Genomic DNA, 27,872 nt, shown 5'->3' with positions numbered 1-27,872 from the left:
CTCTTGGCAATACTGCACAAAACCTGCTGTCTGTCACAAAAACTGAATTCTTACGGAAATCCATCTGTAGCTGATCATTTAGAATACCTTAGTGCATCCTAATGCTTTGGTTGAGTGCTAAGGGCCGAGGGATGGTGCAAATGTTGGCAAGGCTTAGACTTTTACCTGTCAAAACCTCTATGATATGGACAATTTTAATATTTAATATATTTATTGATAAGTTCTCAGAGATATATGTGTCATTCCATTGATGTATTGTTGTAAAATTATGTGTCTGCAAAGACTTTATATGATAAGACCAAGGAATCGTGTAAATGAGATGATTTCTATTATTAAACATGATGAAACCATGGCATGGTGTGTGCGTGTGTTTGGCATTCTTTCAGGACGATGAATTTGACTATGATTTCTTCAGTTTTCTTTGCTAATACTAAAGCATGCTCTTGAGCTTAGCTTGTATCTTATCTCTCGTATTCATATCAATATATAACAATAATTTATGTGTAGAATATTAATTTTATATATAATTATATATAATAGAATATTTAATACATATGCCATCTAATAAGTTACAGGAAATTATCCGCTATTTAGGATTAACCTTTATTTGCATGGCACTAATTTGAATGGCACAAAAATTCAATGATAAGAAACTTGTAATGTGAAAGATGCTCGCCATATTGAACTGAAATCGATGGCCACAGTGTACTTGGATACAGATCGATCATTTAGCTCGTATATCGATGTATTTTCTATTCTGGTCAGTAGGACGGTATTTTGAGTAATGTTGTAAAATCTAAGCCACAATCCACTTTTCTTGATTTTACTTAAGTAATTTTATTAGGTGCTAAAACAGTGTGATTAACATTTTAGTTCTAATGTGTTAATTTTTGGACAATATGTTGACCACCGATTGTTCGCCGGTCTGCACCATGACGTGGTGTGGAAGCTTGCACTGAATGCTGTTTTTCACTCTTGTTTTTCCTTCATGCTGCTGCAGCGGGTTGCAGTGATCTATAAACGGTAACAATCCGGTGTCGTTCAGTCAATGCCAGGCCATTGATGTTGTCACTTACTACATAGAGTAGCACCTGTCCTTCTTTCTCTCGTGTTGTCTCCCGTAAATCTACAAAACTATTAATACAAACGTTTTACAGAATACATAAAAGTTTTTTATATCTTCCAAAACTAGCGAATTTATTATTGACATTAATATTAAAGAAGGACGTTCTAGAGATTAATGCAGAATCATATTTGTATTGATCTTCTATAGTAAAATGGATTTATAGTAACAAAATCAGTTTTATCTCTCCATTACGGAGAACATTTCGGAAATGTCATTAATTTGAAAATCGTATATATTCAATGTTGTTTTTTTTCTTAGCTGTTAACTAACTTTTTATATATGTTGCTGACAATGATTTGTGAGATATAGGTATAATACCGACTTTCTTTAAAACGTTCAAATTTAAAAGTACACGTTTCTTAATGAGATTGTAAGTAAATAAAAAAGTAGCCGAATAATAGATTTAGCATGCATGTATTGTATGTGTTTTCCTTTTGATGACCTTACTTTTTAAAAATTACTAGTACTATAAACAGACGGTGTTCTTTAACTACGGCATCCACTGACTTCATTGGTCCACTGTTTTCCCAACCTTTCCAGTCCCGCACTGAATTCCAAATTTGATTGGACAGAATTGCTTTGAACACCGATTGTATTGGTTATCTCTTTGCATGAAAATTTATGTGTTTGTTTGCATGAAACGGTAATAATTTTGTTGAATTAATTGTAATTATATTGAGATAACCAATGTGAAACTTAAATTTTGACGATTATGGTCCTATTTTCAGACTACCCAAATTTCTTCTGAATTCGTTTACCCAATCTGCGGCTTACAGTATGACGGATCCTGTAGTGCCAGAATCGTTCACCTCTCTGGACGCTTTTAGACATCATTAGAGTGTTCCGTCCAAAATTACTCAATTTTAGTCTGGTTTCTTGCTACGACGCGAGCTTGAAGGGCATGTAAAGTTTCATTGCACGTTAGCAGACTACAGTTGATAATCAGTGGATGACGTCAAAACATGGCGGATAAACAGTTTTCTAAAATAGTGACATAGTGAGCCTGTGAACCGTTTGCAGAATGACTGTAAATTTCAGTTGTAAATGTATAATGTATAATTATTGTTATTTATTTAACTATATATGGCATTATTTATCTGCTTGAGATAGTTTAGTAACAAGTGTAGTCTTGTATGTTTATACTTTTTACACATAGTTTGCTCAGATGAGATAAAAAAAAAATAGCTTTTCTGTTAAATGCTTGCCAAATTCTTCCTACGAAGAAAGTCTTGCAGGTGTATGTATATATAAAGAATAGGATTTTGCATGGGGGTAAAGTGCTGTTTGCGCATATTGTGACTTATTCTGGAAGTTCGGTGAATCGTTGACTGCAGTATGTGACGCTCGAGTGTAGTAAATAACTTATATGTTTCATTTTTTTGTGTATGTCGGAAATTAAATTTTTACGACGCAATTTTACAGTCCAAAACTTGGAACTTGACCCGTACAAGAAATATAGGTAAAGGAGAGGCCCAGTCAGAGCGGAGGACAACAACTTCCGGTTTTCTGCCAGAAAATCCGCCATGTTTCAAAGTTTAAAAAATAACATTAGAAACAATTTCGTCCGTTTATGGAATGAAACTCCTGGTGACCTCGGAAGAAAACTGACACAAACTTTCAGCCAGGAAAATATTTCGAACACTCTTGAAAAATGAGATACTCTTTCTTCCAGTTCAACGAAGATGTGTGACGTGTGTGATTCTATATAGTTTAGACTCCAAATTGATATATTTTATGCAAACATATTTGATCATAGAATGAATGATAAGACAGGTCAATTTCAATGCGAGATAACTTGTTACATAGAGTCGTTGTTTACTTTGTCAACATCTCCGACTGTTGACAAAATAAGTGACAGTTCATTGTGTGAATGATGTTAGTTGCTAACATACCGTATTGTTTGATTGATGTTTTTTTTTCTATCTCCGCATACCCACATTGTCTTTTCCTTAAACAACAAACTATCTATATAGTTCTGAATGTCGACACAGTGTTTCAAACTTTAAAAATTTCAACGAGGAATTTAAAATCAACTTCAAGTTTGTTGTTTTGAGAGAAACCCTGTTGGAATCAATGTAGTCTGGTCTACAAAATTCAAAAACTGTTATAATTTGTGGCATTTATTTATGTATACTAACAGCAAATATTTACTTTTACAATTATCGTAGAAACATTCCAGAACTATTAGTCAAAGTTTAATTTTTACTGTGAAACGGAAGGCAGTTTGACACGTAGAATTCGATCAGGTAAAAGGAGTAAATGTTTTATCCTTCTCATCGCTAATTTGTTGTATGAACCACTGAAGTCCCTGTTTGATCCAACCCCCATTACCTCAAGCATTGCCATGCGTGGCCCTTTTCATCATTGAACACGTGATCGTCACATGATCACAATGATTGATGAAGAGTGAGCCTCTAAGAGTCGGACATGTTTGGTAGTTTAATATTGTTGTTTGACTGATGTAAGTGACTCCTTGAAATGGCAGCATTTCCCAAGGACTGCCAGTTTCCCGTAGAAATAAATTTACTATTTTGTTTGTATTACATTTTTTGTTATTTTTTAAACCGGGATATACGGTGATTTATAATTTAGCTCGGTATTGTTACAAACACTTTGAATATATATTAACTTAAAGATGATGTTATGAATTTCTATCCAGCCACACACACACACACACACACACACACACACCATTCAGGCTGAAAATTTAGAAAGATTCCTCATCATAAACAAAGTTGTACTATAGTTTGTCAAAGTCTCTTCGCCTGGATTCAAGTCTTGCATGAAATTCCTTTTTGTCACCATATAGTTTTTTGCACACTTCTGGGTTGTTGTATTCTGCTTCCGTAGATGGTCTGTCGTGGATATAAGGGTTATTGCTGACAGTACCAATAATGGAGCTGTCACCATCTTCATAGCTCTACAAACATCCTCAATTATCTGTATAAGAAATGAGTAAAAGTACATAAATATTTGTCATTGTTGACCTTTAAGTAGATAGACGTCAAGAAATTACCATTTCTTCCATTTCTAAGTAGATATGGGTTAGCTATTCTGACGATAGTCCATGCAGTCTGAGTTATCTCCGTAGTCCCAGTGACTTGTTTAGATCGATCTCGAATTAATCCACACAAACTGTTCTGGTTCAAAATAGTCATCTTCGCTAGCCAAGGGTTTTCGGTCCACTTTGCTCCCCATAAACCCTTGGCGGATTTCATTGCGAAAACTCGGTGATGTGGTGGCGCTATCTAGCGAGCAACTTGAGTTAGACCATCGTTGGCGAGGCACTGTAGTCGAGAACTTGTGTCTCAATTTGTTAAAAGCACCGAATGATTTACCAAAGATCACACCTGTGTTTTCTTTTAAAGTTTATATTTACAAGCACTGCGATTGGATCAGCTACTCGCAGCTGCAGCCAATCATAAAACGGAGCTCGTCACCGAGTTTTCGCAATGAAATCCGCCAAGGGTTTATGGGGAGCAAAGTGGACCGAAAACCCTTGGCTAGCGAAGATGAAAATAGTTGGCACTCAGTGTCGATCTACGCAATAGTCCAGTCTCGCTTTTCTTATCCCGTGCCTTTTCCGTCATCTAAAGGAGAACTGAAATTAAGTTGTTTTTTTCTCTCGAGAAATCGCACTGCATTTCAAATCTTACCATTAAAACTTATTTCACTGGGTACATAGCATTTACTTGGTTAAATTGAACATATTTTATTGACAAAATATGTTAAAAGGATGGAACACAAGTTCTGATAAGTTAGATGGTATTGTACATACATTATATATTACACTTCCTGCCACACAGATGAACAATTATGGTACAAGTGGTACAGAAAAATACTCATTTCTAATGTCTGTAATACTGCTTGTATAAGTAGAATAAAGAACTATCCAATTACATTCTTAGAAGAAATGCAAATACATTCAAATATTCTAATTGATCATTTTTAAAATAACGGTTTTTAAATTTTTATACATGTTATTTTAATTTGTTATAAAATTCTCCCATACTCCTGAAAGTGTGAACTGCTTTAAATATTTTTTACATTTTCTCCATCAAAGATTCATCACCCCGAAGTATAAAAGTTTGCATAAATTATATTTAAAAAGTTTAACGTTAAAATATATATACATAAAGGATTGTCTTACTAACATGAAAAACAGGCGGTGTTCACCTACGAGTTTCTTCAGGAACATATTGAGTTAGCTATTATATTGCATCGATAAGATCAGAATTTTAAAGAATACAATTACGGCCTAGTTTATAATGAATGAAGTTTAAAAGAGGTTATTTTTTTCCAACTGAAATTGATATCCACGACTTGCCTACTATATACCATATAGAGTAAATCACATGTTCACAAAACCAGTGGAAGACAAAGGGATGACTTACCTTATGTGAAATTACAACAAAGACACTGATTACTGGATTTCATTTATTTCAATTGACAGTACTTATTGATTTTTGTATAAAGTGTCTGGTCCTTGCATATATGTAAATAACAAAATACATGAAAACAACTTAATAAATAGTTCTTTAATAATAAGACGTACACAAATAGTATTCCGCCATTTATACAAAAGATATAAATGATACGATATAAATAAAATACAAATAATACTTCTACGATGCAAGAAGGCGCCTGCTTGAGATTACTTTAAAATATTTGAAAATTAGCATGAGATTCAGAAGTGAAGTTAAAGATATATTTCATTCACGAGATTCAACTTTCAAAGTGGAACTGATTGAGAAGAAAGTGGGCAAATAAAATGTCATGGACGTGAAAACACAATACCCTGAATACGTGTACACAACCACAGGATTCCATTGTAAAGTTGACAACACAATAATTGTACGATTCCGTAAAACTAAAGTTATAAGCCGGGTACTCGCAACAAAGAGACAAATTGATCCAGTTAAGGTGGTATGGGACACTTCCATGTTGTGACGTAATTCCAATCCAAATAAACAATAAAATCAAGTATAACAGCGTACAATTGTTTACCTCCAAAATTGTTACATATCAGCGTAACGTAATGGGTTTCGGCGATTGCCATGAATCTGTAATATTTTTATCTTTTATATTTTTATCGTTTTCAAACATTTTTAAACATATTTTTTTTATCATATATTGTAAAATTTGAAAATTCTAAAACGGTGCAAGTATTTTGATTATAATGTACTTTTGTCTACATCAATATAGACAGGTGTTCCATACCACAATTAGATCGTATTTAACAACGGCGACTTTTTAAAGTCAAGTCATAAGTAATTAGCTTTTTCATGTGAAATGAGAATTACTCGTCTTGAATACAAGACCAGTTCTGCTGCCTTTTAAGAGGAGATGACCTAGTTTTTAGGTAAATACTGATCTTCTGCCGACACCAGCTCATCGTCTCTCTGTAGACGGAAAACCTCTTTCACCGTGGCAACCTGAAATCAAAACCAAGACCACAATAAAAGAATGTATGATTCTACCTATCATTATTTTTTTGATACCTAAGCAAACTCTCTCTCTCTCTCTCTCTCTCTCTCTCTCTCTCTCTCTCTCTCTCTCTCTCTCTCTCTCTCTCTCTCTTACATTCTGCTCTATAGATGTGAGGGATTGTTCTTTGAAAATGGTTGCCGTGGTTCCCTGCATAGCTGTGATGGAAGAACGTAGATTATGATTGGCCCATATCACCATGGAAACTCCCAAATCACGGAAGTACTGAGTGGGAGTTTTGTAGTACTTTGTAGGCACTATAACTACTGGTCCCTGTAAGAGAAAAGAGGAGATTTTTTGAAGGATGTTCAAACAGCGGCAAAAAATATCTTTGATGCAAACAAACATATGATACATCATGAAATTAGCTATTTAAGGTGATGAAAATTATGCAATTCTTTTTCCAAATAAGTTTTGGTGATTTTATCAAATTCCGCATCGATGGCTCAAATTTTAAGTATGGAAGATATGAAACACGCTGTTCCATGACTGAATAGTTTGCGTTCTTGTGATACTCTGAATAAATAACAATACAGTGCATCCAAACGAAAAAAATCCACATAGTACTAGTTCTAAGATACACTTGAAACACAATGTGGTATTTTAAAACACGCACCTGATTATTCCAGGCCTTCATGAAAGCTTCAATGTCCGAAGGATCACTTTTCTTGCTATGCATTAAGATGGCATCAGCGCCTATAAAAATAGCAATTCGATCATGTTTATTACGTTATAAAGAAAACACACACACATGTACATAAAAGATTTGAAGAGAAACTCTAGAATTAATGCACCTGCATTCCGGTATGCTTCGGCTCGCTTCAAAGCTTCGTCCAATCCCCAGCCAGCAATGAACGCCTCTACACGGGCAACAATGCAAAAGTCAGGATCGGTCTGGGTGTCTTTACATGCCTTTTAAAAAAATCATATTTTAAAAAAAATATCAATAAAATTAGTTCATCCTGATAGATAAAATAAAGAAAAAAGTAACTTTTAAATCAAGAAGTACCTTTATTTTTAATGCGAATTCTTCGATATCCGCTAACGGCTGTGCCCGTCCATCATGCAGTGAATTTGTTTTAGGAAATAATTTGTCTTCTAAACACGCACCTGATGGCAAATGTAAAAAAGAATAACTCATTTTTAATGCCTCTGACATTTTCAAACGAAGGCAAAAAGCTACGATAAAACTACATGTATTCAACCAGTACAGAGTTTTTTTTTCTTAACTTGCGTAGTGGTATAATATGTACAATGTATTTAATTATTTTTACCTGCTACACCTCTGTCCTCTAATTTCCGCACCAGCCTGCGCGCGTTGTTAAAATTTCCATATCCGGTGTCGGCGTCTAGTAAAATAGGGATTGATGTTGCGTCACTCATGAATTCCATGACGTCGACAACCTGCGTCCATGAAGCCTCATTGCTATCTCGTACACCTAGCTGAGCTGATATGGACAAACCACTTCCCCAGATGCCCTTGAAACCTTTACACAAATACAAGTAATGATAATCAGACTATTAGAAGCTGAGAATTTTAGCTCAAGGGGGCAATACACACCATGCGCAAATCTTGTAATCTTAAATCTTGTAATTTTAATTTTGCAGCAGGGAGGGGGTCTGGACCCCCCCCCCCTCCCCCTTGACCCCCCTCTAGATCCGCGAATGAAATACTGACACTCTGTTTCAACAAGATATAAATGTAATATGTACATGTATGTTACAACATAAAGATTGTCTCTTGTATATCCTCTTCGATATATTGACCATCCCAATAATACGCACAAACGTTTAATATTGTAAAGTTTAACGCTGGATTCATTCAATATAACTTTTCAAATTCTTTTCTGTCAATGGCTAGATAGAATGTTCTATCGTTAAAATGTCAGATATATCCTATATACGGACCGGTTTAACCTAACCGTGACCTGAGCGTAGACTCCTCACGGTAAGATTATTCTCTCTAGTCTGTAATGTCTTCAAAGAGATACCAAAACCTTTGGAAATGTCATGTTGTAAATTTTGAATTCACCGGGTGGCAGTAAATACAAAATTTACAACATGACAGAAAGTACATTATCAAAAATCTATATTGCATACAAAGAGGACCGATTTTAACATGAATTATACATGTATACAGTATTGTACTATAGGAACAAGTATACTTCGGAATACTGCATAACGAAATTAATAATGTGACATATATCATGCTTATAGCATTATGGAATTATATAACTTTTATTATATTTAGAGAAGAGGACAGGTATAACTATTTTAGCCTTCAATTAATTTAAGGACATGCCTGTCTGTTTTCTAAAGAGAATAATGTTCATAATGGTAGGTAAAATATATTACCGGCTTCTTCCACGATCCTGGCGCTCAGTCCGTTGTGGGCTTCCATGATGAATTCCAGTTCTTTGGAGTTTAACATGTTCTTTAATTGTGTTGTTTTCTGAAAAAATCAGTTTGATTTTAAAATCATAAGTTTCATTAATATGCTTTTAAAAATTAAAAAAAATATAATGTACGTGTACGTCATCAATCTTCTTAACTCAGTATATATATTTGTCTAAACATATGAAATGACATGCCCGGATACAAAATTTATTTTTACCAGAAAGGGGGGTGTCCGAGAAATAATTTTGCTTGCCCGGGGGGGGGGGGGGGGCTATTTTCGGTTCGACCCCGCCCATTCAGTGTCCATGGGTGACCAATACTAAATGCAACGAATTAACATTAGAGCTTTGATTTGGTTACCTTTGGTTTTGATTGACTTGACATTTTACGGACCCCTGGGTACACCATGTTCTCCACTGTAAAAGAACGGAAGTGGTATCTATGTTAAACAGTTTGAAAAAACCGACATTAGGTAAAAAATCAGATGTGCGGACTGGATCGTGTAACGTTACTATGAGTCAGATCCAACAGACCTACCTCGAACCTTGCAGCCATTTCTTAACGCAGATCGTAAAACACAACCTAGAACCATTGTTAATTCTTCCTGGACACCGCACCAACTTTCCTTATCTCCACGCCCGGTTTGCCACGCTGTGTTAATTCCCGTCAACACGTGTAACTCGCATGTTTTTATTGACCGAAAACCGGTGTCGGGTCAGATCGATACCCATAGTAATTGAGACTGCATTCCTGTTTGGGTATAATGTATTTCAGATAATATGCATCCGGAATTGAAATGCTTCGTGTTCAATATGTAACATCTTGCAACAATTGATATTTACTCATTTTGATGCATTAAAAGATAAGATTTATAATCGTACATGCTGGCGGTAAATCGATGAAAAAATCGAGTGAATGGGTGGAAAATACTTTGAATAGAAACATAAAAATTCAAGCTGTTTTCTTTTTAATTTTGTACATATTGACATTTTGCCGTAGTCACTTTCTTTGAAAATTTTTAAAATTATAAAGCAATATATTGTAAATGACCATGCTCAAATAAAATTTATTACAGCTTAGAATTAGATGATCTATGATTTTTACAATCAAAAATTAATATTGTTAATGAACACCATTTTACCAACATATTGGAACCAAATGAGTCTTTTGTGCCGGTGTCCTATATATATGGTAGCTACCCAGCCATCTTTCACCCGGAAAACTGACTCTACAGTAGCCCCCTCTACCTTAAATCTAACTTAATAAAGACATTGTTCTGCCCTTGTGTGTGTAATTTGCATACAAAACAACATGTAAACTAAAACTTTACATTTATAGCTCTTTTTTTTTTTTATCTTTTGACAACAGTTTTAGTCAGTTTTTGGCAGAAACAAGCCAATTCAAAAAATGTCTACATTTTTTATGCTCAAATGTACAAGATGGCCATATATCCCCTGCTTAATTAAGGGGATTTCAGACTCATATTCCCATTAAAGACGACATGGCTATTTTTGTTATCTGGCGTACTGTACATTATTTTGTTAAAAGAAAGATGTAAATATAAACAATAAAATACTTTTTCATGCAGGATATGAAGGTAGCGATCATTGCAGAAAAATTTATATGAGACGCTAACACGGTGTATGTATTTTCTGCAATGATTGCTACCTTCATATCCTGCATGATCAAACCACCAAAGATGCATTTTATTCACGGGTTAAATATGGCAACTTTACACATAATGTTATAATTATAAAAAAACATGTTTGTTAAAAAAATCATCAGTGAATTGAAAACGAAAAAAATCGATGTTTTGCATGTGCATTCACATATTCTCCAACTATGTACATGTATTTAGTTTTCCCAAGCACAATTAATATGGGATGGAGAAATCTACTAGAATACAACACTTTCAATTTAACAAAGAGTTATCTTTCCCACAATTTTAAACAAATTTATACCTTTTGCAGCCAAACAAATAAAGCCCAAACATGTTCAATTTTTTCCCTTTAGTCCACAATACGTACAGTGAACAGGTAAGACAGCTATGATTTTTTTTTATACAGGAATAATCTGCAAATGATATCACAGATCTACATCATGAAATGTCTTTAATGTCAAATGTCTATCAAAGCATAAATGAGTTTTTCTAAATTCGATGTTTTGTTGCTTTCCGAGTTACAAATGAATTGAAAAGAGACACCTTTTCCCATTATTTCGCCTTCAACCGTGTTTTCACAGAAAGTACCTCTTACTAAAATAGTTATTGCATACAAATTATTTTCCCATATATCCGTAACAATACCTGAGGATTTTAATGATGTCGTGTAAGACAATTTAGACTCTTAACTTGATATTTTGTGTAAATTTGCGTTTCTTTGAATATATTTTGACTAAATATTGTCGTATATTGAAACGGCCTATTAAGATATATCTATATCAGAGTGTCTTTTTGATACTAACAACCATTATGACATAAGTTATTTGATATTTCATTTCCCTTTACTTTATGGCAATAAGATAATTACATAGAAGAGAATTATACAGAAAATGAATCATTTCCCTGACATTCCATCGGAAATCCTATAAAAAGTGATACCGTTATCTAAGTTCAATTTCATATCACTTTAAAGAAGAGGTAAAGTACATTTTATATTTCGTTTTAGAGCGACTGTAGGCATGGATATTTTTTATTTGTCAAAAACCGAAAAAAGTCCGAGATTTGTAATGGGTATCTTTCATATTTTATTAAAACACCACTTCTCACTGTTTTTATCTTAATATTAAGCCCCGGTGCGCCTTATAAAACCAAACTATTGTAATTGTTTGTGTATTTATAACGTGGAAGAAAACAAATTTAACCTAAATTGATACTAAAAATCAAAAGTGTAAAAAATGGGTACATGTATATACCCATGTTAGCTGCCTCCTCAGTCTTTTTCACGAAAATATAGGTTATTCTTCGATTGAAAATATTTTCACCGATAAATATTTCTAATTTTATCAAATTAATTATTTTACTTTCATGATTTTAGTTCGTTGATTATCACACAATCTTTTCTGAGGAATAATGTTAATGATTCATTGTGTGTGTGTTTTTCTTTTTTGAATAAACGTATGGTTTTGAAACATCAGTACAGATTTCTGAACGCACTCGTGTGTTTTACTTACTAAAGCCTCTTCTACAGTCTGTCCCGAGTTATTGCTTCCATTACAAGATATCTTCATTGACAAATTATCATTTTTCACTCATAAAAGTTCACAGGAACGAAAAAAAAAATCTTAAGGAGATTTATAATGGGAACTGTTTACACATTTTCCCCATTCTGAACTCACTTGAAATACCTCATGCAATTTTTTTACGTTATTATCTGGGCTATTTCATGGCTCATGAGGAGGCGTTACAAAACAGATAATTTGGACATTTTTCATTTTACTGGATGAACGTAGTTTGAGCCCAAATGTATAAATCTATGATTATCGAAATATGAAGCGAAAAGTGGTGGGAGCAAAAACGCGGGGCAGAGTATAGCAAACCATGGCAGGAATATCACATAACTTGTTGATGGGTATTTGGGAATCGAAGCACAAATAGTGAACCTTGATTGTTGGTATTTTATGCATAAACTATAAAATAGTATGAAATGATGATATTTTACATGTAGATATTTATGAAAACGAGCCATGGGGAACTTTATCAAATACATGTAAATTCATACGATTAAACAAGTACAGTACTTGTAATGGTGATGTCAGTGAATCAATAACAAGGAGAAAATGCTGCTGATTCGTTACCAGTTGTCAGGATCTTGCAATTAGTGACTAATTCCTGTCACAACCACAACATTTATAGAACCCCAAACCTTGAGAGACTGAAGATTGAAGGGGATGGCTTCTCGGGAAACGGCTGCTTTAGCTGTGAACAGGAAACTGTGGCATACATATTTATATATGGTGCATCTTAAATGAATCAAAATTTGTAGCACACATATATAAGGAAACATTCAGATACAAGCACTAGTAGTTGGGTATAATTGGGTATTAATATATTGCATAGAAACAAAATGAATTTAAAACGGTTTAATCAATGGCTCTCCAATCTAGCTGCAACAATGTTGTCGTCTTTGATTTTTTTTATAATCTGACGTTTTCTGGAAAGATAATACCAAAATGGCAATGAATAACATATGTACATGTGATCCTGTCCTGGCATTTTCGTGACTTGTTAAACTCAGTTTTCAGAGAAAATTTAAATTTTGACAACACGACATCCATTTACAATCCTGATGTCACCAAGAATTTTGGCTGGTGTTGTAAATGTTAATTTTTCGGTCAATGTATTAAGAATAATTAACTATAATACTCATTAATCAAATGAAGAAAAACTAAAATTACTCTCTGTCCCCATGCAGAAAGAAGAAGAATATGAGAGGGATGTAAAACGCAGTAACATTAAATTGGGACAATGAGCCTTCTCGAATTTCCTCGTGCAGCTGTTGCATCTGTAGAGTAAATAAAGAAGGACCACATTTATTTTCCTCTGCTTGGTAGATCTACTCACAATTGTAACACTCATGTATGGTTATATGCATTTAATAAATCAAAGGACTGATGAGAGTTGATTTTATCGATTATCATTTATGTTAAAATCAGCGATATATGATTTTGCATGGCAAGTAGTATCAGTAATCAAAATATTTCTGAGGAATTGTATGGATCCAGGCAAGATTGAACTCTAGTTTTGTTCAACCAAACGCTCGACTGTCTCCGTTTATCTCCGACAAGCAAGAGAGAATCTCTGTTTTGTCGGATATTAACGGAGACAGCCGAGCGTCTGGTTGAACGAGACTAGTACATTGAAGTCTAGCGTATGAATATATACGACTTCAAAAAATATATAAACTGTTTGTACCTTTTAAAATCTTTCTATTTTCATGGTATTAATAAAAAGGTTTTCTTAAAAAACAATGCTTCAGATTAACATTGCATCTACATTTATCGATTATTTACAGGAATTAAGTGTTGTCAGCGGTATTGATTTGTGCTTAGGTCCAAACACTGTCTCACTTTCGGTTTGCCCGAATAAGTGCATAGGAGAGTTGATTAAAATCAACTCCCAAAAAAGAAGAAAGTGAACCAATGTTGTACTGAATCTATCTATACTACATTTAACAATCCAAACAAAGCCTCGGAATATCTATAGACAACCAGAGACTAAACCTGGACATATAACTTTTGAATTCATTTACTGGCAATATGTTCAGTTGCTATACAACATCGTTTTATGGTATAATGATATACTACTTTCAATATGATTTTGCTAAAACAAACAAACAAACAAAATCAACAAGCAAAAAAAAAAGCAAAAAATAAAAAAAATAATAAATAAATAAATAAAAACAAAACAAAATAAACATATCAGAAAATAAAAAAAAAAATAAAAATCCAAATCCCCCAATAACCAAGATAAAGAACGTTCAAGTAAAGCATTGTTTCTCCATTTTTCGTTACCTAACACTATGATCACTACATGTACCGTTAAGATCGTTAAGATAGTTAAGATTAACATGTAACATGCTTAGATAATGAGCATTGCTCTGTGGTTTGTAAAAAAACAACTTAACCAGGTCAAACAACTGCGCTGTGTTGTGACGTCCTGGAGAGCTCTGGTTGGTGTTTTGCTGTAGCTATTTTTGTGTTACGCATTAGTAACCTAGATTTCAAATAATACAGTACTATCCCTAAATATGTTTTTCAAGTATGAAAAAGAGTAATCAATGTCAAAAATTTTTTTAGACATACCTTATTAAACCTAATTTTTAATGAAAATAACGTTCATATTTTTCAATTGCCTATAATATTTTCATGATTAAACTTTTCATTTTACACGAGCACTAGAGCAGCAACTAATAAACATGCCCACTTAAAGGTTTTCCTGTAAAATATTTCATGCCAGGATCTGGGACCTTCGAAACATAAAAAAATGTCTATAAGTTAAATTCCCGCATTGACACTTAATTGACCGCAGTTGAAAAAAAGCGATTTCTTTCTGTACCAAATGTAGCACGCGGCCACACGCTAAATGCAGGACGTGGTGATGCGTGTCAACAGAGATTCTGTGATACAAACGACCCAGTTTGCGTGAGTAGTCTGAACATTAAACACCGGTACTGTTTGCAAACAAACTTACGTGGATCAGACATTGGATTATGTAAACATGCCAAACGTACGCACCAAAGTCTGGAACATTGTTAAAGACATCTGGTCCCTGAAGCCCGTACTGCTGCCTGTCCTGGTGACCCTACTGCCTCTGCCTATGGTCACAAACTCTGAGTCTAAGGTTAGTAGTGACTTACAAGTTTTTGGTCTTTATTCTTTTGATAACTTTCATCTCTTAATAAGTAAAGCTACGTTCCCGTTTAATATATATTACCAAAAAACTTTAAAACCCCCTGCAAAATATTGTATAGATAGTAAAGCTACGTTCCCGTTTGATTTGCATAACCAGGAAACTTATAAAACAAAAAATTATACATACGCATTCCACAATTAAGCGGTGTTTTGACTGTGTATACTCTTATAACGCATGCATGTTTAGCGGGAGCTGTATTCAATGCATGGTCAGATCAAATTCCGACTCGTTCACATTATTGATTTACATAAATCAATAATTGAATTTTGATACGAAAGTGTATATTAGTAACATATAACCAACATTCTGCTTTTTTGCCAAAAATTTAAATATGCATAAAATAAAGAATGAAACGAAAAAAATGAGGTCAACTCCATATGACAAAATTTATGGCTTACAAACAGTAAATCACCGAAGTGGGCAGATTAAATATTAAAAGTTTTAGTAAAGTTTTATAGACTATATTATAATCATGTTACAATTTGATTCAGTCCTATGTGTTGTCAGTACCATTGCTGTGTTGTTCAGGCTACACGATGTGGATACACTGTTATAGTGATGGCGGTGCTATGGCTGACGGAAGCCTTGCCTATACCAGTTACCTCCCTTGTACCAATCTTCATGCTGCCCATGTTAGGCGTGTCCACGGCCAAGGAGGTCAGCAGCAGTTACGTCACGGTAAGGACAAGGGCCACGACCACGCCAAGGTGTCAACCAATAAACCATCTTAAACACCAATATCTACATATTGTATACGATTTAATACAAATTAGAAAAGAAAAAGAAAAGACCACCTTCCCTATTCTTAAAAACCACTAAGAATATAACGCGTAAGTTTGTAGACTTATACTTTGGCAGGCAATTTTCTCCTCATTTTTTATATCCTACCAAATGACTCTAATATGAAAGCAATAATTTCTTATGATTATTAACTTAGATTGACGTGCACAGATGCATATTATCAGCATATTGAACAATATTTTAAATCGACAAAGTCTGAACATTCTTAAAGTTTTAATTCAGAAAAAAAATTCACAAAGCCACCTTGACATATGAACAGTAAATTATGTCATTAAAATGAAAACTAGGTCAACTGTTTGTTTAAAGCTCTGAGGAGAGGATGATTATTCTGCCTGATTTAATCCTTGTGCAACCTCATTTAGTGTTATGACACCACCGCCAATTTTGTCGTAGGACTGAATATAAACTATAAATTATCAATCTATAAACGTTGTTGCTTTGGAAATTTTTTTTGATGTATGACATCAATTTATCTTTACTTGATATACGCCATGGTTGTTCTAAGTGCATTATCTGTTTGATATAAGCCATGGTCTGTTTGATGATTTTAGTTATGGCTGATCTTTACATGATCTGTTTGATGATATATACGCCATGGTTGATCTGTACATTATTTGAGTGATATACGCCGTGGTTGGTCTATACATTATCTGGTTCATATTCTGTACATTATCTGTTTGATGATACATGTATACACCAAGTTGATCTGTACATTATCTGTTTGATGATACATGTATACGCCATGGTTGATATGTACATTATCTGGTTGATGATTTACGCCATATGATCCGTTTTTGGTAAGCCTTTTATCCTCACGCCATGTTTTTATTTAGGACACGTCAATGCTGTTTCTGGGGGGACTGATTGTGGCGGTGGCGGTGGAGGAGTGGAACCTCCACAGGAGGATAGCTTTGGCCATACTCCGCCTTGTCGGCGCTCAACCCAATCTGTAAGCATCCCTATCACGCTGTCTTATAACATGACATCATCTAGCACTACATTGTGTATTACACTTAAATGAACAGTGTAACATTTGTTGCATGTTTTCAGCTTGATGTTGGGTCTCATGTTGCCCACCTGGTTTTTGTCGATGTGGATCAGCAACACAGCAGCAGCCGCCATGATGATTCCCATTGTTGGAGCTGTGACGTCACACGTTAAGTCTGTTGTAATAGAAGGTAATGCTTTGACAATTATAAACTAATCCTTTTTTACTTACCTTGGTTTATAAAACTTAATATTCATTGAGTATAAGATTAACAGAAGATATTTTGGAATCAATCTACTTAATTGAACGCCTCGTTGAAAGTATCTATTAGTAAACTTATCAGTTTAAAAAATACATTTCATTACTTTGTTGCAGCGATAGCATATGATTCCATTTCGAAAAAACATTATTTTTAAAAATATTCAGGAGGAATGGAAGACCCAGACGACCTTTGTCTCCTAGCAACGAATGACAAAGATGTACACGTAGAGATGCAAAAAGGAGAGAAGGTTGTTTTAACATCCGTCAGCAAAAAGTCGAATGAAAAGGAAAATTCAAATGATGTCAACAGCACCTCACAGAACGCGCAGTATAATCGGTAGGAGCTGAGACTCATACATTGTATACATGCATTCAATAAGTGCACTATGATATTAACCGTGCCAAAGCTGCAGATTTCCCATGTCATTACAGCATATTTTTTGTAAAGCCGCATAAACATGTGTTCTACAGTCAATGTCGACTCAGAACTTAAGAACTTAATCAGTACATTGTAGCTCAAATTTACGAATCCAAGGGACGAATATGTAGGGCAGGAGTATGGTAAAAATTGAAATAGCTGACCCGTATCAATAGAAGAGAAGAAGGTTGATAACCTTTGGTCATCAGCTTTTAGTCAGCTCTCTCTAATCTATGATAATAAATGGAATAAAACACCAACATTGTGAATAAAGTGTTTCATGTCGTACATACTGAATTTGTATTTTCATGACAATTTGCTAAGTTAACTTTTTTTTATATTTTAACAACAGCTCCCCTTCAAGGAGCAGTGCATCTCCAGATGCCCTCAGAATGCACAGTAAACTCTCCAAAGCACTGGCCCTGTCCATAGCGTACGCTGCCAACACCGGCGGCATTGCCACCTTAACCGGAACTCCACCGAACCTCGTCTTTAAAGCAGTCACTGATGAGTAAGGATTTACTCGAAGTAAAAGACTGCAAAAATCGCTTCATACACACAATTTTGCAGATGCTACGATGAAAACATCATTGCTTATTTCTTAATTACATATTTTGATTACGTACATTGCTGCTAGTTGACTTCCGTTTTGCACCTGCTTTTCGCTTTTTGTTTAGACGTCATCATCTGACAAAGTAACAAAGCACACTAAAGTTACAATTGTCGGTGTTTGTTTTGTTTGTACAATTGTCGGTGTTTGTTTTGTTTGTACAATTGCCGGTGTTTGTTTTGTTTGTACAATTGTCGGTGTTTGTTTTGTTTGTACAATTGTCGGTGTTTGATTTGTTTCAGGGCTTATGCTCAGGCAGGGAAACTGTACGACGGCCAAGAATGGGACTCCGGGGTCAACTTCACTTCCTGGCTGCTCTTTGCCCTCCCAATTTCATTTCTTACCCTTATTCTGGGATGGTTGTGGCTTCAGATGTTTTTCCTTAGATGCAAGTATGACCACATATCTTTTGAAATTGTTCAATTATATATCATGTACGCTATCTTGTTATTATCTAACAATAATTATTTTTTGTCCTTATACATATGTTGACCAAAAAAGAATAAAAACATTGTATATAATTTTGAAGGCAGCCCTGCGATTGCTTCAGGAAAATAAAGTCCGACCGAGACAAGGAGGTGCGAGAAATCATCGCCAAGGAGTTCAAGGCATTGGGCAGGATAACGTAAGATATGACAGACTTCACATGTCAACAGCAACACAGGTTCTTTGTTTTTAAAAGTGGTTTGATGTTGTACTTGCAATGACTGAGCTTTGGTATACATTGTAAATTAACTTTGATGTTGCTACGACCTTTGTTAGTTGTACTGTTGTATAGATAAGGGGACCTTGCAATAATAATACACAATACAAAATACGATTTTTTTTCAATGATCGCAACCGCACATACATGTATATTATACTCGTACAGACTGAATAATTCTGGAAAGTAGAATAGCATTGAATGTTATTACAAACGTTTCATCAAAATAGAGTCCTTGACATTAATGATCCATAAACAATTCGAATTAAGCATCAGAGTCATATCAATATACATGTGACGAAATCATTTAATGGCAAATAAAGCATAAACAAAGGAAGAAAATACTAAGTAGATTCATGGATTTCTATGTATGAAATAAAAATAGCTCCTTTAAAATTCTTCATAAATTCAATAATCTTGGTAAATGCGGGAAATGTAAGGATATGTCTTGACTATTTGAAGATAAAACTATTTCTTTCACCGATAAATATTTTGTAAAGTAAATATGAATGTTTTGATTCAGATTGCTGACCATTTTCCACCATTAAAATTCTCAAGTAGAATTTTCACTAAGAAGATGGGTGAATAAGGCGTGTAAAATGCCCATACGAGGAATGATTAGATACTGCAAAATTAAAATATCATCAAATCTGATAATTTTTGTAAAAATAACTTAAAACAATGTATATTTAACGTAACATCGGTTTGTAACCCTTAAATATTTTAAAAACTTGTAATAGGTTGATTCAAACTGGCGTATGCGTGTCATAACCTCCAAATACTAGTAGTGTCATTTTTATAACTTCAATGCCTTTTCTTTTATAGAGTGGGTCTGAGCTCCATATTTTTGTCATAGTCTAAATGCGGTTTGATGAAATCAAAACCGATTTTATTCAACAAAAATGTGGAGAGATGACCCACTACACTTTAAAAATGTCATTTTGTAGCCAAACAATTGAACGTTTTAGAAAAATAATACAAGTCCGTGAATTCGTGGCCAACGTCTCATATAGCATTTAAACAAAGCACTTTGTTGTGAGTGAAATGGCTCAGTGGTTAGAGCACCAGGTAACTTTATAGAACATAGGTTTTTAGGTTGTGGGTACGATACCACCAAAACTTAAGGATTTATTATTTTTTTTCTTATCGTTTTTGAAATATTTCAAACTGAATATAGTTAGAAATTATCCTTTTGTAAACTTTTGTATCATAACATATCAAATATATTTAATTTAAAAAATGTTAAATTTGAAATTGTATTTTACGACTAAACCAAATGGGCAGTTGCACCATCTTATTCCCCCATCTTCTTTATAAATACCACAACTTTAGACACATAGTGAAATCTGTTCTAGGTTCGCGGAGTGCCTGATTTCCATTCTGTTTATAAGTCTGGCATTCTTGTGGATTTTCCGAGATCCGCCAAATATCAAAGGTTGGGGAGATTTCTTTCCAGGCAGGTCAGTCTTTTTGTTTTACATTATATTTGAATGATTTTATTAAAGCAGAACCAATGCTACATTTAGGTCTTTATGTCAAAAAATGTTATAATATTTCTATAATTTGATATTATATCTTTATCTAGAATTGTTGACTTAGATTTATAAGATTTTTTCCGTAGTGTTTTGGATACCAAATATGGGGTTAATTTATGTCGTCACGGTATTTTACATTGCAGATATGTGAGTGATTCCACACCAGTAATGCTTATTGCTGTATTGTTGTTTGTTCTCCCTGCTAAAGTACCAGCAATATTTTGCGCAAGAAAAACAGGTATAATAAACTAGTACTTTTATGTTGCAAAATCCATATAAATTGACGTCATTTAGCTATTTTGAAAAGTTTAGATAAAATCGCCAAAAAAATGTCGTTTAATGTTGGAGGGGAGTTGTGTCGATCTGAAATAGGAGAAGTGCCTTGTTCCACGGCTGAATACATTCCTCTCTCCTTTACCCGGGCTTGGACCTAAATATTCTGAGTGCATTCTTTCTAAATCGAGATTTACCAATGAATTGTTTTAGATACCAATATCCATTCTCTATACAACTACAGTACCTTTTGTTACAGATGAGGGTCGCTACACACCTTTGCTGACCTGGGAGAAAACGGCCGAGAAAGTCCCGTGGGGAGTGATCGTCCTGCTTGGGGGTGGGTTCGCTCTCGCTCAGGCCAGCGGAGTAAGATATAGATCTCTGTAATGTTAGGAAATTCATTTTCAAGTTCAAAATGAAAGGTCAGGCATTTAACTGGACCATAAATATTTGAATGTTTAAACACGTCGATCAAAGAAATGTTCATTCCATTTAAGAGCATATACATTAATATACATTAGGCTGCAATGATATTAAGAGCTTGTACAAGTGTAAATCTGATTGACCACTATAAAAAAAACAGTATGGAATTCAAAATCCTCCTTTATAATCCCCATGAATTTAAAAAAAGAGGGAAACTGGTATCAAATTAACATAATCACCCGGAGTTATCTCTCTTGAAACAATTTGCCGTTGCATTTGAAATCGCCTGACTATAGCCATGAACCAAAACAAAAATTTGTTTTACTTAAACAATAATCTTTTTATATTAACATCTTTTTTTTAACAAATTAATATATTGATTGTAAAAGGTAAGTTAAATTAACTAAATTACTATTAATATACATCAGTACGTTAGCTAAAAGAAACAGCTAGCCAAATCGTCTCCTATGGAAATTTGAGTCTGACATCATCGTTATGATTTCGTGCAGTCTGTGATTTTTCTTAAGTCGCTGGAGATTTCAACCAATCGATAAACTAGGCGTGTAGATTTCAATCTGGCTGTTTCGGTAGAGCTATGAATTAACAATAAGTTTCCGTAAGAAATAGAGAGAATCATACTCGGTAGATGTAAATATTTTAAATTGACTTAAGTTATCTCTCTTACAGCACTTTGCCTTTTATCGGAGCAAATCCAGCTGAGAAATTATCAGAAACGCAAACGACTTAGATGAAAAATATTAAAAGATATCAAAAATGTTCTATTATGTAATCTGTGAGCCAAAAAATGTGTACCTCCATACTGTAGTTTCCCTGCGAAACAACAAAAATAATGTTCTTCAATTCTACAGGGCATGCGCGGATACAGCCAATTTTTCCAGGGGTGGGAATGTCTGATGGTTATTTAAGTTTGCCAGGGGGGTCTTAAGCATATTTTTTGGGGTAATTTTTAATATAAATTCGAAAATTGAAAATTTACGGGGGGGGGGGGGGGGGACTGAAACCCCTTGACACCCCTTTAGATCCGTGGATGCAGGGAACAATTCTTATATGTAGCATTGATACCTGAATTACTACATAGGATGTAAATCTGAATTTTTTCAGCTTCAAATTTCATGTAATTTACAAGTAAATATCATGTTCAGTTAAGTGTGTACATTTACTAAATATTTTAAAAGCATCTTTTCGTATGCTTCTGTCATAAAGAAATGTCTTTTTCCAACGTTAGTAAATAACTTGAAACGTCAGCTTATTTTGTCCTGTTGTTGTAGCGTTCTGGCCTGTCAAAATGGTTTGGGGACAGCCTCGAGTTCTTCGCTAGTTACAGTCCATTCGTGATGTGCTTGGTGGTTAGTTTGGTGGTTGCTGCCGTCACAGAAGTCACTAGCAACACAGCAACCGCAACATTGTTGATGCCAATATTGCAGGAACTGGTATCTATAACATATTATGTCAACATCAATAAATTTTGACAAAATGAAAATCATTTTCAATCAAGATTTTTAATAAGGAAAGATAACCAATATGAAAGCATTCAGTCTCCGTAAAATCTGAAATGATATTTTTGCTGTATGTTATGTCTCTCATGTACAGTCGATCGCCGCTGGAATGAACCCTTTATATCTGATGATGGCGGCCGCGGTGGCGTGCTCGTTTGCCTTCATGTTGCCCGTGGCGACCCCTCCAAGTGCCATTGTGTTTGCCCATGGCTATCTTTCTATCCCCGACATGGTATGCAGTTCAAATGTTTTTCATTGAGGTTTTTCTAACCTTTGATGTTGAGTTCATGACTCTTTCGTTTTTTTTCAGGCCTCAGCAGGACTTGCCATGAACGTTATTGCTGTGTTCATCTTGACAGTCGGAATAAACACTTGGGGGAACCTGCTTTTTAACTTTGACACCATTCCTGTGATTTTCGAAGAGATAAAGAAGAACCAGACGTTAGTTGTGTCCGTTGTTCAACCAATAGAGTCCATGTTTAATGTATCCAAACCTCTCGTGTGATTGGTTCTCCAAACCTTTCTAATGAGCCAAACTCAAGGATGTACGTACACGTAACACATGCATTATATTACTACGCCCACAACAGAGGGACAATCAGGGACAATCGTTTGCTCAAGTATTGGAGTTTCTTTATTATCATCAATATGTACATGTACCCATTAGTATGGCACTCACATACTCGGATAATGTATGAAATACCGTATAAAACTTGGTTTAGTTATGAAGTATACTTAGTATAAAACTTAGTTTTAATGACATATTTTTGAGATTTGTGTTTGACAGCACTTGAAAAACAAAGTAAGAGGAGCACATGGCTCAGTGGTCTTGGGCGATAGGCCAGTAACCAAACGGTAGCTGGTTCAAAACCCGCTGTGGTCACTTGATGTTGTGTGTTGTACACGTAGACAAGGCATTTTATCTACATTGTCTCAGTATACCCAGCTGTAAACCTGCGATGGACCGATGTCCCATCCAAGGGGAGTCAACCAATAGTGTCCATGTCTCATCCGCTTAGCACCACGAAAACCTGGGGATAAGCACTACGGCCTAATGCGCTCTAATTTAACTGTACAAACTAACATTTTTTGTGTGCGGTAGCATTAATATTGTCTTTAATATTCGATATTCAGACAGTTTTGGGTGTGCTGGAATTTTTAAAGTTAAAAAAACCTAATGTTTCGTACAACTGCAGTTATTGTACAATGATCTACACGTATCGATGATTATAAACTGTAATTCTAAAACGTACTTGTCTGATAGCCACTCGGTATTTTCATTTTAAGGAGTTGTAATCGGTATATCATTATTCTGTCACATCAGTATTTATTACATGCACCTTGGAATTTGAAATGTTCAATAAATTTATGAATTGATAACTACATAGAGTGATAGGAAGGTATAGAAAACAACGAACTAAAATGTTCAAAATAGTTTTATAGCAGCCTTTTGCGGTATTTTGATACCTGTACCGCTCATTTTTTCATAAGAACATGAAGACTTTTCCCCAACAATATCTAACATAACAAATATCAAAGAAGAAGTGTGATTTCTGTAGCATGTTAGCTGTAACAGGATTCAATAGAGACAAGTTCTGCAATATGCCTATAATGTACGTTCATACCGAGATGAAGTACAAAAGAAAGCATTTCAATGTTAAGAATCCATACAAACTTTTTTTTCTTCCATTCTTATCTTGTGTAATGTTCATAATTACAGAATGCATAATCCATAACGCACAAGGAGTCATGACAGATTTTCTCAGGAGACAAACTAATTACGAGGAGTTAATATAAATACTGGTAAAACAGAATTTGTAAATAGGACACAAGGATGGCAAGATTGTCGTTATAAAACGGCATCTTTTCTGCTGGAATGAAATTATGATTGTAGGTCGACCCAAAGTAAAAGTTTCTATTTTTGTGGGGAGTGGAAGGGAACACGCGTTGCCAATTAAACAAAAAAAAACTCCCAAAAATCCAAACAAACAAAACCCTAATACTTGTAACAATGCTCCAGTGTTTTAAATCAATTTTATTTAAAACTCATTCTTACAAATAAGTTGTTACTAATTTTTTTTTTTTTAATCATAAACATTATAATCGTGTAAATACTGAACAACCCTCTCTTGAAAACGGAAATCAGCTTGGGCATTGTTCCTTGATTGTGCTTTAGGGCGACTACAATTTACCCCTTTCGACTATTCAGGAATTTGCGCAGACATATTTGTGATTTTAATTACGGATTCTTCAAACAAGGTGTTCGTCCAAAAAACAAAATTTTCTCGCTCTAGGTGGAATTTAATTAATGAACTCGTGCATTTAATATATATTAAAATGTAGGTCGAATGTCGCCGATAGAGATAATTAAGCTGATGAAAAAAAAATGAAGCATTTAAAGTATTCAATGTATAACGACCACATTTTGTACCGAATAAATGAATGGTCCGATATTCATAACCATAAAATCATTTTGTTCATTTTTTTTCAAGTTGTTATCAAATAAAATTACCTAACCCAAGGAATTTTCAAAATTTTGATTTTTGTCCAAATTAATTGCAGCTTGATTTTTACATTGAAGGCTATGGGCAGCGAATGTTTTATTAATATATTGTAAAAAGTAACTTGAAATTTATACAATTCTCTCGGTGAATTTATGCAAAAACTTTCAAATAGGAATTAATTAACTTGAATCATTTACTGCAGATATTTTGGCAAAATAAATTTTTTCCTCTTTTCACAAAGAAAAAAACAACTCTTCAAAAAAAGTTTAAGGTGCAAAATGACTGGCTTCTTATTTTGTCAGTCATGTGAATTTGGTTCATTTAACTTTCGTTCTTATCTAGCAATGCATATTAAACTAATTCAAAATGATCTAAAATTGTCAATATTCCTTCATTATATACACTGAATACCTTACTAAATATCAAACGCTGTAAATCTGGTTCACTTGAGATAAACACGGCGTGTTTGCCTCATGTTGAAATGTCAAGATCGAGTTCAAGGACATCGGAAACCAAACGTATGTCGTAATTCTAATACATTGTATACACATTTTGTGCACCCAACTGAAAATAGAGTTATATATTTAAGGCGTAATATTGTGATAATTATGCTCACTCGATTGAATTTAAATGTGTACTCTTGATATTCATATATATAATTTACATTTTCCAGTGCCTTTGTCTGTGATAAAGTGTTCAATACATTTCATCAGTGACTAGATGATATGCCGCTCAAGCGCGGAAATTATTGTAACTCTGTATATAAATACGAGATATCATGTGTATTCATATTCTTTTTACGTCACCTGAGTAAACTCAGGTGACCTATTGCTATCCATTTTCGTCCGTCGTCGTGCGTCGTGCATTAACAATTTTACATTGTTAATGTAAAATTGTTAACATTGTTAATTTTTTTAATTTTGTTAAAAATTGTAAACAATGTAAAATTGCTAACATTGTTAATTTTATTAATTTTGAAAGATTTCAGGCAAGGAGGTGGTCGTCATTACAAATTTATATTTCTTTTTACTCCAGAATGAAACCTAATTAAATGAATATATGAGACTCCTCGACAAGTTTGTGTATGGGTTATACATGTATGCTACTCAGGTGACCGTTAAGGCCTATTGGCCTCTTGTTTGTTGCAGCTGACTAGAAAAAAATACACACATTTTTTTATTTTATTTCAAATTGGGGAATGAGTGTATAGTGCGTAGTATTTCTTTTCTAAATTTTGTTCTTTAGCTCAAATCTCAATATAACCCGCGTTCTTGGTTACCCCGTTATGGAAAGTTGTATCCATCGAAACTATTAAAAATCCCACTAAATATATTCACTCTTTACGGAATCATTCAATATTATTCCATTGATCACCTCATAACACTCAAAGAATGATTCCTAATCCCTTAAAAATATTTGTTTCAACTTTGCATGTAATTTTTATATGTAATTTATGAAGTTGTACAATTATGTGAATAAAAAAAAGGCTTTTTACAATGTAATACACTTATTTTACACATATCTTGATCATGTCGTTTTAATTTCCATGTTTGTCATGTTTTATTCATTTATCCGCATTTTTTTATTGAAAAGTTTTGGATATGATATGTGCAATTAATATGATTATAGAACTGGCAAGTCACAGAGGAAAATAAGAAGTATATGAAGCATCATAGCAATATTCCATTTAATGATGATATTAACACTGTGAATATAATGTAATAATTCAAATACGACTCTATCAGGCACGTAGCATCGTTTTTGAAAGTGGGTGGGGAGGGGGGGGGGCAGACTCATCCAAAAGATCTTGATAAGCAAAAAAAAAAAAAGAAAAGGAAATTTGAAATTTCCCAAAATCTTCAAAATCCTAATCCCGGGGGGGGGGGGGGGGGGGGGGGGGGGCTAGCGTAGTGTATATAACTTCAATTTCACTCCTAATTTCCTTATTCTCATATCAATTTTTTACATACTGCCAAAAAAGTGGGGGGGGGGGGGGGCAACTCCATGATAATTCATTTTTTAATATGTAATATGGCCCCCCTTGATGCTACGTGCCTGTCTATGTAAACCTTTTAAATAAAATGTAATGTATTGTTTTAATAAAGAAAATTACTGTATGAGTGTAAGTACAAAATTAACATAATGCCAACTTAGATTGTTAACAATAAAATAGAACGGATACCTAAAATTTACACGATAGAAAGGCACAGTTCAGAAAACTTTTCAAACCTTTCAAGATAATTTAATACGCTTTTTTACAATACATTACGCACAAATTTCATTTTGTATTATATGCTAGTAGTCGATAGAAATGTGGAGATTTTTCCATCTACAACTGAGATTTGACAATCCAAACAATAAAGGCTATCCCGAACTCGTGATTAAATGCTGTATACATCACTGTATAGCTATAC

At 34.2% G+C, this 27,872-nt stretch overlaps 3 protein-coding genes and 1 long non-coding RNA gene across 20 annotated transcripts in view; 2 read left to right on the top strand and 2 right to left on the bottom strand.

The window, feature by feature from the left end:
* The window catches only part of LOC128188099 (calcium-transporting ATPase sarcoplasmic/endoplasmic reticulum type-like), a 28,333-nt gene extending 24,667 nt beyond the window's left edge, over window positions 1-3,666 (top strand). For 5 of the 16 annotated variants that reach the window (XR_008244125.1, XM_052858924.1, XM_052858921.1 and 2 more), the window contains one exon: window positions 1,855-3,666. Coding sequence is in view for 7 of the 16 variants with exons in the window: in XM_052858921.1 (XP_052714881.1) it covers window positions 1,855-1,874 (20 nt within the window). In the remaining 9 variants the exon portion in view is untranslated. Of the gene's footprint in view, window positions 353-1,000; window positions 1,024-1,854 lie in introns of those variants that run through there. The other 11 variants (XR_008244126.1, XM_052858918.1, XM_052858925.1 and 8 more) reach the window with 4 other exon arrangements.
* LOC128188101 (uncharacterized) lies at window positions 3,245-4,635 on the bottom strand. The gene is made up of 2 exons (XR_008244127.1): window positions 4,143-4,635; window positions 3,245-4,066 (listed from the first exon to the last, which is right to left on the bottom strand). It is a non-coding gene; the product is annotated as an uncharacterized LOC128188101 (long non-coding RNA).
* A 914-nt stretch (window positions 4,636-5,549) lies between these two features.
* Window positions 5,550-9,720, bottom strand: LOC128188098 (phosphoenolpyruvate phosphomutase). The gene is made up of 9 exons (XM_052858913.1): window positions 9,548-9,720; window positions 9,371-9,426; window positions 8,969-9,065; window positions 7,888-8,100; window positions 7,623-7,723; window positions 7,408-7,525; window positions 7,230-7,309; window positions 6,710-6,886; window positions 5,550-6,561 (listed from the first exon to the last, which is right to left on the bottom strand). The coding sequence occupies exons 1-9, from the start codon at window positions 9,600-9,602 to the stop codon at window positions 6,478-6,480; spliced, it is 981 nt and encodes a 326-aa protein (XP_052714873.1). The 5' UTR covers window positions 9,603-9,720; the 3' UTR covers window positions 5,550-6,477.
* A 5,234-nt stretch (window positions 9,721-14,954) lies between these two features.
* On the top strand, window positions 14,955-27,223 carry LOC128188094 (Na(+)/citrate cotransporter-like). 2 transcript variants are annotated; one of them, XM_052858909.1, is made up of 14 exons: window positions 14,955-15,350; window positions 15,951-16,100; window positions 17,057-17,172; window positions 17,274-17,401; window positions 17,638-17,809; window positions 18,243-18,401; window positions 18,743-18,892; window positions 19,030-19,125; window positions 20,559-20,663; window positions 20,882-20,976; window positions 21,271-21,380; window positions 22,727-22,888; window positions 24,514-24,567; window positions 24,675-27,223. In XM_052858909.1, the coding sequence occupies exons 1-13, from the start codon at window positions 15,228-15,230 to the stop codon at window positions 24,538-24,540; spliced, it is 1,593 nt and encodes a 530-aa protein (XP_052714869.1). In that variant the 5' UTR covers window positions 14,955-15,227; the 3' UTR covers window positions 24,541-24,567; window positions 24,675-27,223. The 2 variants fall into 2 exon arrangements, with proteins under 2 accessions (XP_052714869.1, XP_052714868.1); XM_052858908.1 differs by lacking the exons at window positions 24,514-24,567; window positions 24,675-27,223 and adding exons at window positions 23,049-23,186; window positions 23,265-23,716 and having other exon boundaries at window positions 14,958-15,350.
* Window positions 27,224-27,872: the final 649 nt, after the last annotated feature.

This window comes from Crassostrea angulata, chromosome 6 (genome assembly GCF_025612915.1).
Source record: "Crassostrea angulata isolate pt1a10 chromosome 6, ASM2561291v2, whole genome shotgun sequence".
NCBI lineage: Eukaryota > Metazoa > Mollusca > Bivalvia > Ostreida > Ostreidae > Magallana > Magallana angulata.
This window is presented reverse-complemented; position numbering and strand designations above follow the sequence as displayed.

Excerpts from the sequence above, each read along its gene's own strand:
- LOC128188098 (XM_052858913.1), bottom strand. The coding sequence starts at position 9,602 with ATGGTTCTAGGTTGTGTTTTACGATCTGCGTTAAGAAATGGCTGCAAG. Across the intron at positions 9,427-9,547 it reads AAATGGCTGCAAGGTTCGAG|TGGAGAACATGGTGTACCCA; the intron begins GTAGGTCTGTTG and ends GTTCTTTTACAG. Across the intron at positions 8,101-8,968 it reads CAGGATCGTGGAAGAAGCCG|GTTTCAAGGGCATCTGGGGA; the intron begins GTAATATATTTT and ends ATTTGTGTAAAG.
- LOC128188094 (XM_052858908.1), top strand. The coding sequence starts at position 15,228 with ATGCCAAACGTACGCACCAAAGTCTGGAACATTGTTAAAGACATCTGG. Across the intron at positions 17,173-17,273 it reads GTCGGCGCTCAACCCAATCT|CTTGATGTTGGGTCTCATGT; the intron begins GTAAGCATCCCT and ends GCATGTTTTCAG. Across the intron at positions 23,187-23,264 it reads ATCTTTCTATCCCCGACATG|GCCTCAGCAGGACTTGCCAT; the intron begins GTATGCAGTTCA and ends GTTTTTTTTCAG.